Source organism: Lolium rigidum, chromosome 2, assembly GCF_022539505.1.
Source record: "Lolium rigidum isolate FL_2022 chromosome 2, APGP_CSIRO_Lrig_0.1, whole genome shotgun sequence".
In the NCBI taxonomy this organism is placed as follows: Eukaryota; Viridiplantae; Streptophyta; class Magnoliopsida; order Poales; family Poaceae; genus Lolium; species Lolium rigidum.
In genome coordinates this window covers 182,637,502-182,653,983 of record NC_061509.1, presented here as the reverse complement: position 1 = coordinate 182,653,983, position 16,482 = coordinate 182,637,502, and the positions used below count along the sequence as shown (strand labels likewise).

Below are 16,482 nucleotides of genomic sequence, written 5' to 3'. Positions count from 1 at the left end.
GTATGTTTTTTGAGAACAAGCAGTCGTTCCATTAAGATCAGAAAAAAAGAGTTACATTTTACAGATATTGCACATGCCCACTCCACTCGACCCACACCTCCCATCTAGAGGGACTACTCCTCCCTAGGTTCTACCCTCTGCCTGCTAACATGCCACAGCTCGTCCTTGGCCAACTGAACCACCTGTTGTAAGTTCGTGGCAGCCCTTTCAAAGGTTCTATTGTTTCGCTCCAGCCACGTACAGTTGGCGCATTCCCGTGATCGCCCGCATCTCTGCATCTTTCCAACTTGAGTTGTACATTTAGCTCTGAACGAGACCCACGAAGCTCTGATCGACTCATCTCCAATTGCAATTGGCGTCAGGTTGCTAAAACCCTTTTCTTGGCTGAATAACCACCAGAATTCTTTGGAGAAGGGGTACTGTACCATGAGATGGTCAATCGATTCTAGTGTCTGATCGTAGAATACACACTCCGGCGAGTGTTGGAGTCGCCTTTTTTGCAGCTGATCTGATGTCCAACACCTATTTCCCATCACTTACCACGTGAAGACCTTTTCTTTAAACAGAGCAGGGTTTTTTCCATATCTGCAATGCGTGATCTTCTGTTGTCCGTCCATAGAAAAAGAACTTGTATGCTGAAGTTGTCGGGTATGTGCCATTCACAGTCAACCTCCATCTGAAACTGCCAACCTTGTTCGTCAGTTCCGGAGCAGCCTGGAATAAATTCCACAGACCAATGTATTCTATAACTGGCCGTACTGATAATTCTCGCAGATCAGATATCCATCTATTCTCTGACATCGCCTCAGTGACTGTCCTCTCTTTGCTCCTCTCACTCGTACGAAAGGAAGCAGTCAGTGATGGACTGATGGTGCTATCTGCGCCGGGCTTTTCCCTTGCAACCAAGTGTCAAACCAGAAGCTTGTTTTCTCCCTGTTCCCACAATGCATTGAATTCATGTTCTAGACATCTCCTCTACTTCATTTGGAACCATAAAATCAACTCCTTGCCAAGATTTGAGAGTGCCTTCTTTTTTAAGCCTCTTCCAAAAAATTCTTAGGGCGTCATTAAGAACCTTTAGATCATGCACACCCAGACTACCATAGCAATAAGGCATTTAAACCTATTTCCACGCAACCTTTCCATGCCCATTCTTTGTCTCATCTACCCCATGCCAAAAAAAAGAGTCTGCAAATCTTATTGATGCACTTGATCACCCATGGTGGAAGGTCCATTGATAGCATATGATACACTGAAATGGCTGTCAACACTGCCTTGATCAACACCAATCTTCCACTTTGTGTGCGCAGTAAGGATCTCCACATTCTTTGTCTCATCTGCACCTGCAGGTACTCAATCATGCTATACTGCTCTCACATTTATTTCTTTCATTCATGTTGTTTCATGTTCTGGTTCATGCACTTTGATGTTTACTACTTTTTTGCTATATCCCTGTATTGTCAGAAGGTTCTGATGCTTAACATTTTATCCAAAGTTGACTGTCAGCGTGTTTGAATTACACAGTACTTCCTCTGTCCTGGTTCACAGGGCTTGCACGTATTTGTAGGTTGTAAGTTTGACCATGATAATACAAGATATATATTACAAAATATATATCGTTAGAAAGCTTAGATGTTCTACTTTCTAATGATATAGTTTTTGTGTTATATAATTGTTATTATGTTGACCAAATTGACAGCCTAGAAACACGTGCAAGCCCTATGAACTGGGACGGAGGTAGTACTTCATAGCGGAAGAAACTGTGAAATCATACATGGGGAGATGGCCAACGTGAAGATACCATAAGACTTATTGTATTCCTCTCTATCACCAATTCAGGTGTTTCCCTAGCTAAAATATACAATGGCAGAATGGCCTGCTCCCTGCTACTGCTAAAGAAAGGTTATACTCACTTTTTCCCAGGCTGCCAACGTCTAATCCAATGGGCATAGTATTCAGCAAAGTGATAGATTGTGTTCACTGCAGTACGAGCTGGCTTACCGCGCGCCACTCGGTCCAGGACGACATACTTTTCTCTTGGGAGCATGTGTAAGTTCACCGGTATTCTTTCTTGTCCTATTGATTCTTCCATTATACGTTGTACAACAATGTCAGGGAAAGTTCCCTCAGAAATCTGTACTACAAGGATTTGTATTTAGTAGCTTTATTAAATTATACGATGGTGAATATTATCTGCTTTGTAAGAGAATTATACACATATACATTCACCCTTTTTGGTTCAGTGTTTGAAGTTAGCATTCTTCTTACATCTCCAGGTGCAATTATATGGATCCACAGCTTCTCACGTTTTATACCTTCTGAAAATGTAGATATATTGCCTTGCAATATGTGCTCAAGACTATAGCAGATTAATTTCCACAAGTACATGACAGAGTACATGCAAATATGTTTTTATTTTACTTCCACTTGTGAATATGTACTACTATTCACATACTGAGAGAGGAATATATTTCATTTATCTTCGTGCTTCAAAAGAAGAATGATAATGCTGCAAGCGTCATTTAATTTATTTAATCTATCAAAATACAGTTTTGTAAAGTTACAAAATATTCATAAATTGTTTTCTTATCAGATTTGTTCCTGATTACATATGATTGTTAGCGGCTGCTGATCCTACTTGATTAACAAGCACTTGAAAGAAGCATCATTTTTATTCTTGAAAGGTCAACTTGCTATATCCTTGCCTAAAATTCTGAATTGATCCTAATTTCAGAGTAATGTGAAGCTAACAATCATGTAACAACTCAATTCATATCTGATTTGATGAAGAACTGATGTTCCACCCTAGAAGTAAAATAAACAAAAAATCGGTTATTTGTGCTTTTTTCGGAAGGAACAATAATGCATACAATTATACATAATGTGCATGTGCACGTGCTTGATTACTATGTGAACTAGAACAAGAGAGGAGTCATTTCATCTTGTCTGAAGACACTGGAGTCCGGCAAATCTGGCAGGTCCTTACTGACAGAGAACCTCAACCATTGCTTCTTATCTGCATACGCCAGGAACGGTTGCAGCACAAGCCCGATAAGCACTGCAAAGAAGCTCACCACCATCACCTTGAAGGACGCGAGCGCCATCACCATGGCGATCAGCATGAGAGGAGGCACAATCAGCAGAATGGCTCCGACAGTGCCCAATGGGACTTTGTAAGGCCTGGAGGCATTTGGATGGGTTACTCTATGCTTGACAAAGGCTATAAACTCCAGGATCATTCCGAAGCAGTAGATGTAGTTATCCGCTGCCATGATCTCATGAAAGCTCATCCATGACAGGAGGATCACACCAAGCGCAGAGAAGAGGATGCCGATCAGAGGGGTTCCATAGCGTGATCTCTTGGCGAAGAATTCAGGGAGCATGCCGCGCTCAGCCATCCCAAGAAGCTGGTAAGAATCAGTGCTCATCTCTGTAAGAAAGTTTCCCATATTTGACAATGCAGCACCCGCTTGAATCCAGGAATGCAACCAAAATCCACCTAGTATGCTTCCAATTTCTGCAAAATATCCGTCTGACCAGAACTCCCGTGCAACCGGAGCTGCTGCTGTACAAGTGATCAGAGGGTAGAGGTGTCCCCCAACTACCACAATTAGAGCATATGAAAGTGCCTTGGGAATGGTTTTCTCTGGATTGTACACCTCTCCAGCTAATGTACTAACTGAATCCCAATTGTTGATCTTCCAAAAAAGCGTATTCAGATACAAGCCCCAATTCGTATTACCCAAGTCCATTTCAAGCCATCTTGAAGGCTCAATATTTGGAACAGCTACCAGTCCCATTAAAAAGAATGGGAGGAGTGAAAACACCCCAAGAAGCACTGCCACCCAGCCAACTATCGTTAACCCTCTGTAGTTCATATAAGTAAGAGCAATTGTGAGGATTAGCAACGCCATGGTCCTTGGTAGTCCACTCCCAAAAGCTGGAATGCTGGACTTCATATAGTCGAGAAAAAGGACAGGATATAGTGCATTATCTATGACACCACTAATCCACTTTGCCCAACCTTGCTGAAAACCCCAAAATGGTCCAAGAGCCGAAGACACCCAGACAACGTAACCTCCATTCTCAGGGAACATAGTGCCCATCTCAGCAGTGATTAGTGCTTCTGGGACACCCCAAAGGACCGCAAAGAAGAGAACGCCCACAATTGCCAGGAGTGGGCCAGCCGCCTTGACACTATCCTCGATCCCAAAAGGACCGCCGGAAACTTCATAGAAAATGAGGAAGACGAGTGGGAGAATTGAAACCTTTGGAGTGCCAGTTTGACGGACACCACTGTGCTTGAAACCATCATGATCCCCCATATTTAGATCGGCTAAATTTTCTTTTGTTAATGTTATTGTGTTCCTCTGTTGCTGTAGACGTGAGGAAAGATGACCCCCAAAAGAAACAAGGCGATATAAGCAGAGTTAGGCTCATTAGGAAATAAACCAGCAAGAATAAGAAGAAAATATTTCTATAAAAATACACAAGCACTGCAAGTTTTATATGTTTAACTCAGGAGATAACACAACCTTTTTTCTTTTTTCGATAAAGAACACAACATTTTTTCTAACTGCAGTACGAATCAATTTCATAAAAGCAGCGGAAGTGAAACGCTGTGTCAAATATCGTGGTTCAAAGAGAAGGACATTTGAAAACAAAACAAGTACAACATAAGCCCCAAACAGCCAGTTATGGGGACGGAACATAATAACCCAATGGAATGATACAGAAGAATTTAAGGTGTTACAGGTCCATTTTTAAATTGGTACTTGCAGCTAGATTGAAAGTGATGCCTCGTCACACCACCACAAGAACTGCTTCAAATGCTCCCCAGATTTTGTAGCAAAGTAATGAAGAAGTGATAAAGATGATCGTGATTAGGCTCAAGCATTGCAAGAAAGAATATTTTATTCTTCCATCACTAGCAGTCAGAGAAGAAAAATGAACACCAAGAACTAATCAAACTGTCAGAACTGCTCATGGGAGCAACGGGGGTTCCTTACCAAGAAAGAGAAGAAATTGATCCCCTGCGGTCCGGTGTTGCTAGGACATGCTCAGGTACAGCCGTTGCAGTTGAGATAGTGCATTGTGAGGAAGAAGAGAAGAACAGATATGGCCTGCCAATGATCCAATTTAAAGTCGAGATGATAAGAAGAGCAGCCGAAAGTAATCATGCAGGCATCACTATCGCACTTTGTGTGTGGGCACTTGCCCACACAAGAGGACAAAACTAGTTTGAAGAGGATGCCAAATGCAGAGTGTGTGTTAGCCATTCTTCTGCATTGATGGTGTAGCTGTACTACTGATAGCAACAAGCAACTACAAGAGTTGCAAAGGAAGACTTCATGTTCTCTATAGTTGGAGAATCAGGTTCCGGCTTGCTGTCGATGCAGTGAGATTTTATGCGTCATCTTCTGCTCATACTCGTCCGCACCCTACTAGTTCGTTCATTTAGCTCATGTTGGATTCCTTATCTCTTTGGACACATTAATTTTTATTGGCAATGTATCTGGACTGTTAATCTGTTGGTCTCTTGCTTCAATCTGATCCGACCTAGCGGGGGTATGCAGGGCCAGGATTGATGTCACAGATTGTGGCCAAGTCGCACTGTAGGATTTCTTTTGAGAATATGTAGAAACGATTGTCAATAAAAGAATTTGTACAACAAGCTTATGGGTGGAATATTGTGGCCTTCTGTAATTACTTGATGAAAAGCAGGGAAGATTTGTTGTTTTATTGCTAGGAAATGATGGAGGCATGCGTGAAACCGACATGTTCATCTCTCAGGCCGGGCATGGTCAACCGGGACCTAAAATTTCAGGCCCGAGCCCAGCCCGAAGCATGAAAAAGAGGGTGTTTTGGGCCAGCCCGTGTCGGGCTTAGTGCAAAACGGAAAATTTTCAAGGCTCGAGCTTAGCCCACCATCTCTCACAGGCCTAAAATCCTGGCCTGAGCCCAGCCCGATAGCACCCTGGGGCCGGGCTAGGTCGTACTGGGCGGCCGGCCCAGGTTTCCATACCCAGGTCGACGTGAAAGTGACTAGAAGATATTTTTGTTCTCCATAACATGTGTAAGGGTATCTCCAGCAGCGCTGTCCAAAACAGTGACCCATTCGGTCCGTTCCTATCCGTTTGGGTCACGCCGCGAACAAAAAATGGGCTGGTTCGGTCTGCTAGGTTAGTGCTTCCAGCGAAGTGACCCATTTTGTCCGCTTTGACCATTTGGGAGGGCTCGGGGGTGGCCAAGGGGAGAACGCATGAGCACGCACTGGCAACTGGCTAGAGAGCTCGGGAGGACGCGGGAGGATGCGCGTGCTATTTGGCCCAATGCATTCGCTAACCAAATTTGGTGGACGGATGGGTTGGTCCGCGCGAGTCCGTCCGTTTGGTCATGCCGCTGGAGCGTGCACATCCCATCGGATCTGCCTGTCCGCGTGAACCGTTTTGGACAGGTCAAAACTAGTTGGGTCGCACTGCTGGAGATGCCCTAATGGATGCATTCACTTCACTGCATAGGCTGTTCGTAGATATAATTTTCGTTGCTACTACAATTTTCAAACATCGCAGATTGGTTCAACATTTAAATTTAGGGTATAAGTTAAAGCAGAGCAGCCAGTAGCAACTACTGGTGATTTTGTGTATATTTACGTGCGAACATCTTGAAATAGCTAAAGAATATGCAACCAATGGGATCGCAATTCAGTTTGTGGTCCTACATCAATTGTATAGACATGTATCTGTCATACTCATTTAATCATTAGGGGAAGCAGATTTTTTTTTTTTGAGATTAGCAGAAGCAGATTTAATAACGACTGAAAAAGAGGAAATAGGAAATGCTATTTGTGGTGCTTCTTTTGATAACCACTCTGGCCTACAGAAAAGCCAGACTTCACCATGCCAATCATGGTTATAGTTGACTATGTCAACCTTGTTATATCTTCTCACTTGGTATACAAAATATTATTGCGCCCCTGTCTAAGTTCTTTATTGCTGTTGTACAGTAAATAATGTACTTATTCCGGCTCCTTCTGTACCACTATCAGGGGCGGATAGAAAACTGAGATTTGGTGGAGAAATGTTGTAAACGGTATGGTTGGTCTGTTGTTAATCTTCCTACGGAGCGCAATGATCCATTGTATTTGAGTTACATGTTACAAAGGTCCTGTCATATTTAGTTTATGGGATATGAAGTTTTGTGTAGTAGGTAACATGTTGCTGTCATGGGCAGGTTTATGTCCAGCTTGTACAGTGAATGGATATCAGAGGGGGGATGGGAATGTTTTGTCTAGACGGTTGTTGATAGGACATCTCAACGGACTGGTATAATTTGTTTCTTATGATTATGATTGTTTGACAACCATACGATTCAGATGTATGTGACTTGTTTTGTTTCTAAGCTTTACCAATCAGATACTAGTAGGGGTTAGGGTTCTACCGGATCTAGGACGGAGGTTGTAAGGGTGGAAGTGAGGCGGAGAGGCTGGAGGGCTCGGCGCCGGCGGCTGGGCGCCGTCGCGGAGGAAGGAGGCGGCGGCTAGGGTTGGGTGCGGCTGGGCGCAGGGGATCACGAAGGGTACATGTGTTTATATAAGAGGACGGCCTCCTCTAAACCCTAATTTACTTGGGCTAAGACCCTAATTTACTTGGGCTAAGCCCCTAATTTACTTGGGCTAAGCCCACAACTAGCCACTAGTGGGCTTCCTGCGTGTATAGGGGGCCCATATGCCGTGAACTAGCTCCATCAGGTGTACTAATGTACTAAGAAGCACATGAGCCATCCGATGATGCACAAAGGATCCAGATTGATGCGGGTGGACTACTTCCCAGTAGGTTGGACATTTTGTAAGAGCTTCCCTTACGAAACTCTTCCACACAACGTGCCATTTGCTCAAAATTCCAGCAGTAGTGTTCGGCTGCCCTTTGTTTTTCATTTTCATCCACAAAAAAACTTAATCATTTGCAGTCTAAAAAGAAGTAATCTCGCTGCAACCACGGCAGCTTAGCAACAGAAATCCTTGTAGTCACCTCCATTTTGTAAATCCAAATTATGTGGATGGAGCCTCTTCGTCCAGTTCGAATTTTTCTTCCGATCCGTGTGTACAGATAAAAAACTAAAGTCTGTACCTTCCTATTCTGCAGCGTTTCCCTTTTTGAAAATTACATTTTAATTTTTTGTTGTACGTTAGATGGGCAAGGAGCCACACGTGCATGCACAACCACAATAGATCACAGTCTAAGGAATACTTCGGATTGCTAGCTAGGTCGCTGCAAGAATGCTAGTCCAGTTGGGAGGGACGATTTTTTTTAAAAATGTGCAGCTACCAGAGGGGTTGTGTGTTAAATCTACAAGCAATGAACGCCCAGCAACCCGCTAGAATATGTAGGGTTTATTTCATATCCAATGGTACACATTGGCTAGTGCACTAGTACACCTGATGAAGCTAGTCCACAGCATATGCCCCCGTGTATAGGTCAGACCGACCATAACAGATACTTTCTGCAAGTCTGATTGCCCTACATGGTGGTGATTCTTGTTTCTCGCTGCTGGAGCAACTACAGTTTATGAACTGTATCATCTCCTTTTGCAGCCGCAAAACTCCCATGCTTTCTTCGATGTAGTGATTGATTCATGAACTTCCGTTGTGTATTCTGCACATTAACTCCTCGAAGCATTTAATTTTCATCTCTCTGGGGCAAGTCTGTCCAGATTTTTGATTTGTGATAAGTTGAATACGGAGCAAACTGCACCAGTTCTTCTGCAAGATCTTTACTATCAAATGGTTTCTTACAGACAGCTGCTTCTTGCGGAAAAACTGCTCTGTAAGATGAGAAATACAATTGTGCTCCATATACTCCATCAACTGTAGTTTGTGATTCAGTGCATTATCATTACTTGCATATTTGATTGTAGGACGATACGTAACCTCCGGTGGGTAAAAAGAATTCGATCATTCTAATATGAAACCATTATTTCACGACATACCGTTTGGGGATTAAAAAAAATAACAAATCGCAACCTGTTAAGCCATCACCATGATTCCACAACAAAATAACTCAACGTCTAACATGAAATGGCCAACTTGCATTTACAGGGGATGGATTTTACTGGAGCGATGAAAACTCCGGAACTTAATTATGCAGGTCAAGGATACAGTGGATGTTGGGGATGCAAATGCATAATGAGCAAGATCAGCCACCAGGGAAGCCTTTGCCGATACACTAGGCATAATGCATGGGATCAAAAAACAAAGGCAAAATGCAAGGCTACTTGGGAACATTTGTTGGAGTATTATTCATGTTTGTGATTGTCGTAAATGTGCACTAGCACTACCTTCTGTTTTCAATAAACCATGTGCTTTGCTCATGTGGTTATCCCGTGTGTGCAAATATCCTACATTTCGACGTACATATTTCATATATAATGTGTGCGCGCCTGAGTCGATTCACTTCGTCCAATGGTTTGTTAGTTGTTCATATAGTATGTCAACAAGTCAACAAAGCAGAAGCTTCTTTTTATAATAGGCGCGTGTAATAACCAAGGTTTTTTTTCTCGGTAGGCAAACAATATCGGTGGGTACCGGTATTCCAGTATTTCGGAAATACTGGCCAAATACCGGCCGAGATTTGTCAAACCAACTCACTATTTTATTCAAAATTTATATAAAAAAATTAAATTTGACCAAATTATTGAAATACCGGAAAATTTCGTTCGGTATTTCTTTTTCTCGGTGGTAACCGGTAAGACCAGTTTTCGCCGAAATCTCGGAAATTCCGGCCGAGAAAAAAAACCTTGGTAATAACTCGACTGGGTGTCACAAATGATTTGGTTCTCGGACTGTCCCGAGTCCCGACACACCTTGTTACTATTGGACGGCAATATAAGCACCGTCTCTTGAGAGATCAGAGGGGTATGTAATGTGGTTGTGGGACACCCTTTCATGCACTCAGCGACTATAGTAGTTCATATCATACGTATCCCCCATCTGCGTAACACAAACTTATGTGGCTGGTGAGTCCAGAAGCATCATTTGTGTCAGTAAAGTTTTCAATATTCGTGTCGTCAAATTGCGAGAGCGAAACTAGTATATATAGTAAGTAATGTTTCCGGTTTTGCTATTCTTCAGTGAGGCATGCATCTATCATCATGGAGCTAGGACGACCAATGGAATTATTCTACAAGTCTAAGGCGCCAAGATGATCCAAGTTAGAACTAAACGGCCTGTGTGCCTTGAGTTAGCCGAACCCCTTTGGGTCGATCGGTTTGTATCCGAGTCGAGGGTTTGTCGATTCAAATCACTTGGTGCGACTGGTCTAGGTCTAGGAATTTGAGCCAGTATTTTATTGAGTCCTAGCTAACTTCAAAAGTTTCAACACAAAAAATTATGTGAGAACTGAGAAGGAAAAAAAGTCACGCGAACATGACAAAACCTTTTTTAAAAGAACTAGTAAAAATGTCCGTGCGTTGCCACGGATTAACAAAATTCTTTCTATTGGACATATGAATGTAATGCACGCCAATATTAAAATATCAAATGCATCAATGGAAATAGCATGTGTTTGTACTCGAGCACAAAAAATTCTAATAGGCATTTGACCAGAAAATGATTTAGGTGTAAATATCATTTGCTTTGATCAAAATGATTTGGGTGTAAATGCTTTGCTTATCCAGCTGCGCTCGTTTAAAGAACTATCTTTTTCCCTTCCGACAGTTTGTCAGGCAAGCAATAAGTAATATCGATAGCATGACAATATACCCATCTGTCAATTCTCATTATATACAAATTGCATTTATTGAACCCAAGCTTTTATTATCTTTACATTAGCGAGTAGAGGCAACTGAGCATGATTTTTGAGCAAACTGTCATACTGATCTATTCATGAGTGTTGTTAGTCACTTACTTTTAGCAGTGTTGTTAGTAACTGGAAAACCTAAAATACGAGATGGTTCATAATTTGCATTACTGGTTCTAACTGGTGCTCATCCTCGGAATGCCTAACTGGTAATTGGCATTGATTGCTACAACGGTTTTATTCCAAGATAATAGTCGTCCCTATGAATCTTGAGACCTCTCTGGCGCCGCTTACCGAATTCAGGTTCTAAGAAGCACATTAGTAGACCAATGCGAGAAGTGGCTCAAAAATATACCCCCCTTCACAGACACTTTGTCAATTCATCATCGTATATATGAAAGAAAATAAATAATATAATAATTCATAATTATTAACCAGTTAAGTCTTGTAAACGAAAATGATGATCAACCAAGTAACAAATATAACAAACAATGCTCTTCAAAATTCAGTCTTCTCAACACTCTCGTAGGACTAACCTGAGAATAAAAACTCCTTACTCCATAAGAACCATCCAAATGTGATAGCTATGCACTCAAACTCAGTCACCAAACTACATTGACATTTTATTGACTTCAACTTCCAAACCTATCTCTAACACAGCATGCATACAACCAAATTTCGATAAAAAAAATTGACACAATTAAAAAATGTTCTAAAAAGTAGATGTTTAATGGCCCAATATCCGAATTCTCAATCTAGATAAATAATATGATTCCAGGAGCATAACAGCAGTGTCACTTTTTAGCATTCAATAGCTCCAGTAGGTCGACGGCCTCATATGGTTGTGGTGAAGAACCTATAAAACCATCAGGAAAATAAATCTATACTCTCTCAACCCTCTTTGCCTTCGAACAAGTAGCACCACACACAAGTAAAAAAAAAATCTTCTCTGCTTTTTGATGCAGCAAACAGATGCAGGCAAAATAGCATATGTTCACTCTCGAATGTCAGCTCCCAAACAATCAGCAGGATTCTTACATTTCTCACAGTCAGGATTCATGACAAGACACTGTATATATGAAGGTACGTCATACATATAAGTGTCAGAATACATATAAAATTCAGAAATCAATCAGGCCTATGCAAGTAGTGTCAAATTACACTTCACATCATAAAAAGAATGGATGTAGAATTAGTTCTAGGTACCACTTTTAATTTACAGGACAATTAAGCAGCACTTTGATCATAAACAAGGAACTTTGCTCCATTTTCCCCAGTCTCTGGAGTACCACATAAGGTGTTTTCGCCATTCACAGGGGCCTTTGACAAATTTTTAAACTCTCGAGATTGCCACCCGCACTTTGAAATTTTGTCTTTACCTTTTGCATGCCTCTCCCTATCTCTATGCTTCTTGACCTCTTTAGGATTTGCATGTATATACCAGTCATGCAACTATTGAAGTCATGCATCTCCTAGACTCATAAACTCAACAATTACACATTTATCCATGAAAGCATTACATAACTGTCGGAACAAACAGACATATATACAGATTTACAATACAAAAGCCGTAGCACATATAACTTGCAGAGTTGTTAAATGCATGGAAAAGATATGGTGCTTTACCTGAAGACGTTTTAAGTTTTTGATTGGCCTGGATTCAAATACAGTATGTAGTATTATTACAGATATGCAAACTACCCATACATGCATTACAGCCTGAACCCTTCAATTATTAACATAGATTGGTGTAATTAGCTTCTTTTCAAAGGCAAATTATCAAGACTCGGTTTATTATATTAACATACATGTACCGATTCTTTTACAGAAAAAACATATGTAGTAATTAGTTTATTGTTCATTCACAACCAAACTCAGAAAAGCATATTTGATCGTGTACGGAACTGAAGATGAAATTCCAATAACTCATATGTGGAAGATAATTTGTGGATCATGGGCCATGGAGCAAAATAAAGCCTCTGAACCTCTGTGTCATGATCAGATTTTGAACAGTCGCATGGTTCAAAAATATTAGCAACAGAATGAGACGAAAATTTACTATAAATATGGTATGTTTACTGCATAACATTCTAAAGAACAACTTCATGCATAACCTGCATCCTACTAATAAGAATCGTCTTACCTTATTTTTGTGAAAAACATGTTGCATTTACCCCCCTCCCCTGCATATTAAACTCATGCAGCTTAGTAAGAAGCTCATTCTACCTTGCCTCATCGATCCCTACATCATAGTTGAGAAATTATTAAGGCATTTCAACAAGCACTTGCCAGGCACTACATAATAAGGAATGCAACAACAAAAACTAACATGGATAAATCATGTTTAAAACTCACCGAATATGCCATATTTAAAATAAGCTCAATTATTTCTTCAAATAATCAAATGGAGAGGTGAATAATAGCCCCAGCTAAAACATTCATTAGGTAGTGATTGCATTAGCCATTCAAAATAAGCTCATTCTACCTTGCATTGCTGAGCTGGAACTCAGTTCTCAGGTACAACAAACATTCATTATTTAGTGATTGCATTAGCCATATCATGCTGCATAGAGGATAATTGAGGGCAAAAAGAGAATATGATTATAAATTTTATGTGCACGCCTCATATTCTTCAAAATGATACCCAAAACTGCACCTCAGCTCCAGAGTATACAAGCAGAACCATTTCAATGCTCTGAATGAAAGGATAGCATGCTCAATCGCAAAAATATTAGATACCAAATTCATGCATTTCTTTTGTTCTAAATATCATTCTGATTGTATATATGCTACTAAAATGACCCTTCATCTATTTGTGGATATTTATATATTAGGACTGGGAACAAAAGTGAAGGCAAGACCTACCTTCATACCCGGCCACTTTAGATACTATTGTAAACTTGAAAGGCAATTAGTTTTTATAGCTCATGAAGAAATAACCAAGTAACATATTCACAATAAGGCCCACAAATGGACCTCCATATGTTGACAACGAAATGCTAAGGCAGAGAATTACGAATAAAAGCAGGGGGTAGGGATTTCATTGCTGCATTTTCTGCACAAATATACTTTTTAGTACTGAAATATGATCAAAATCTATATTGTACCTGGAAGTTATACCTCTAATGTAAAGATGTTTTCTGCGTAGAGCCCCTTTTTCTCATTGTTTCATCTTAAAGTAGCTTGAAAATATTTAGTTAACCTACAAAAGAAAACCTGTATCGGGAAGCACTCAGAAATGAAAAATATAGTAATGTTTAAATCATATGACTCTACAAAATGTTGTGGCATACAATGTGACACATTCTTATTAGGCTTTTTTTGCTCAAGTATGGAAGGACCACCAAGAAGATAAGGACACGGAAAAAGATTAAAAATGCACGCTGCAAATTTTACTATTTGTTATGACATAAAGTGTGAGACTCGTGTGTATAATATAAAAATAACATAGAATAGCTTGGTCGGTAAAAAAAGACCCTACAGAGAAAATAACTATTTTCATTTCGTTTACGATTATGCCATGTACTGCCAAATATATCCTAGACAATGATTCTGTGAAAGGTATTTCCTTGAATATTCTCAGCGCTAAATGCAGATCAGATACTACTTATTTACTTGAGAAGTAACATACTGAATTCGAAAGCACTACAAGTCTATAACAATAGAGCAAAATCCTAGCAATGAGCCTCATCTTCATTAAGGATGTGTCAAAGCATTACCACATAGAGGAGCACCACATTGTCCTACATCAGTTTGAACACTTCTGAAGGTGAATTCAATTTACTCCTGCACTCACTCCATTTTAGAGAAGCATTATAGGTATAGGATGCATGGATAGCATTCTTTTCATTCAAAACATCACAAGAACATAAGACGCAAAGTGAGCTAAGCATCAGAAATACACGTCCCGTCTGCATTTCTTGTGTGTATTTGTTGGTCACTCACTCACTCCAGTGAACTTTGCCAAAATCTGGAAATCATATTGTTTAAAGTTGTAGCCCTTACACACTAAATATGCAAAGAAAAAACCTGCTAGAAGATAAATGAAAATAAAATGGAGCACATACTTCCCAATACTCCGCCTCTAATTTAGACACCTCAGCTCGCTTGGTGAGTATATTTGCATCCACAGCTTCTCCTTTTTAGGGAGAAAGATTCACCACACAGGATCTCTAAAGTATAGCTTGCCGATAAAACCATAAATTGCTTCGAGAACCCAAAGAGAAGAACTTCTGTAAACTTACCGAGTTATTTTGCACAAAACAATACATAGAAAAACCGAAGAAAGTACATTATTGTGGAACTAACTTTTCCAGCCTTTATTTACACCGTCTTCCGGCATCAATTTGCATATTACTCAAGCTATAACACATCATCTAAACACAATTGTATTAGCATATTTGAGGAAATTGAAGGGCATCAAAATAAATATATATTTTTTCTCCTTTGATCGCATTACAGTTCCACAATAAATCTATCGGTGTAAAAAATAGTATTTGAGATTGAGGAAAAAAGTTAATGTCACTATGGCAGAACTGATTTATGGTACAAAGTACTAAAAGTTAATCCATCTCAAATACTAAAAATAGTAAAAGTTAATACTAATTAAAGTACTAAGAGATAATCTATCGGGTGGTCATGGTCGTAGTGTCGTTATGGACGTTGGACACGTCGCCGTGGTCCAGAGAACCACCGGGCTTCAACTTGTGCATCACCTCCATCTCCAGCTCATGCAGAGACCACGCGTGAGCCTTGTGGCATTCCTTGCTCTTGAGCCCATTCTCCCTCCTCAAATCCTCCAGCAGCCTCCTTCCCTCTCGTTTCTCCTCAAGGACGGAATACTACTCTTGCCTCAGCTGGCCACAACCATCGCGATTGCCCTGCAATAAACACAGTACCTTGACAAAACAAAGTTTAATCTCACACATCCCATTTTCTAGTATGATTCAGCGATATTAACCACATCATGAACTGGTGGTACACTGGTACTGCATATAACACGAATTTATCCGCGACACGATCATATGGCCACAAATGATGAATCGGAAAGCGGGTATTCAGTTTCACCTTGGAAGGGATAGAATCGCTCGCTAATGGTGTGGCAACGACGAAGACGAACTGGGAGACAGGGATGGACGGCGCGAAGCTGGTGGCGTGGTAGAGGTTGGCCTCGATCAGCTCCAGTCGAAACTACGATCAATTTGTGAAAGGAAATAGTGAAATTAGTACTATTCATAATGGAAACTTGATACCTGGTAGTATGAATTGGAAAGTAACTTGATACATGTGTCAACAGATCTGAAAGCTACCTATTCAATATGAGTTCTAAAATAATCATATCGAACTACCTCACATCAGATCCCTTAAGTCGTCACCCTGAAGGCCTTGATGGCGCATCGGCCGATCCTGTCCTCGCCGACCTCCACAACGGAGCTGGAGGAGGAGGTGACCCTGGAGATTGGCAGCACTAAGGAGGACGATGCGGGCGGGGACACGGGTCCTTGAGCGTGTGGTCGTTGTTGCCGTCTCTCCGCGCAAGAGGAGGCTGGCCTGGGCAATCCTTGATATACCCTGCCAAACTGCGGTCGGTCGGGTGAACTCCTGTCTTGGCCAAGCTCGAGAAGAGGCAGGGCAGGTAGAGGGGCGGCAGGCGCGATCGTGTCCAGCGAGCTGGCGACCAGCGACG

At 41.0% G+C, this 16,482-nt stretch overlaps 1 protein-coding gene across 1 annotated transcript; it reads right to left on the bottom strand.

Moving 5' to 3' along the window:
* Positions 1 to 2,814: 2,814 nt before the first annotated feature.
* On the bottom strand, positions 2,815 to 5,251 carry LOC124687801 (probable polyamine transporter At1g31830). The gene is made up of 2 exons (XM_047221544.1): positions 5,010 to 5,251; positions 2,815 to 4,376 (listed from the first exon to the last, which is right to left on the bottom strand). Exon 2 carries the CDS (start codon positions 4,323 to 4,325, stop codon positions 2,916 to 2,918), a length of 1,410 nt encoding a protein of 469 aa, XP_047077500.1. The 5' UTR covers positions 4,326 to 4,376; positions 5,010 to 5,251; the 3' UTR covers positions 2,815 to 2,915.
* Between the last annotated feature and the right edge of the window lie 11,231 nt (positions 5,252 to 16,482).

Bases quoted from the DNA above. Each gene is read 5' to 3' on its own strand.
- LOC124687801 (XM_047221544.1), bottom strand. From the start codon at position 4,325: ATGGGGGATCATGATGGTTTCAAGCACAGTGGTGTCCGTCAAACTGGC.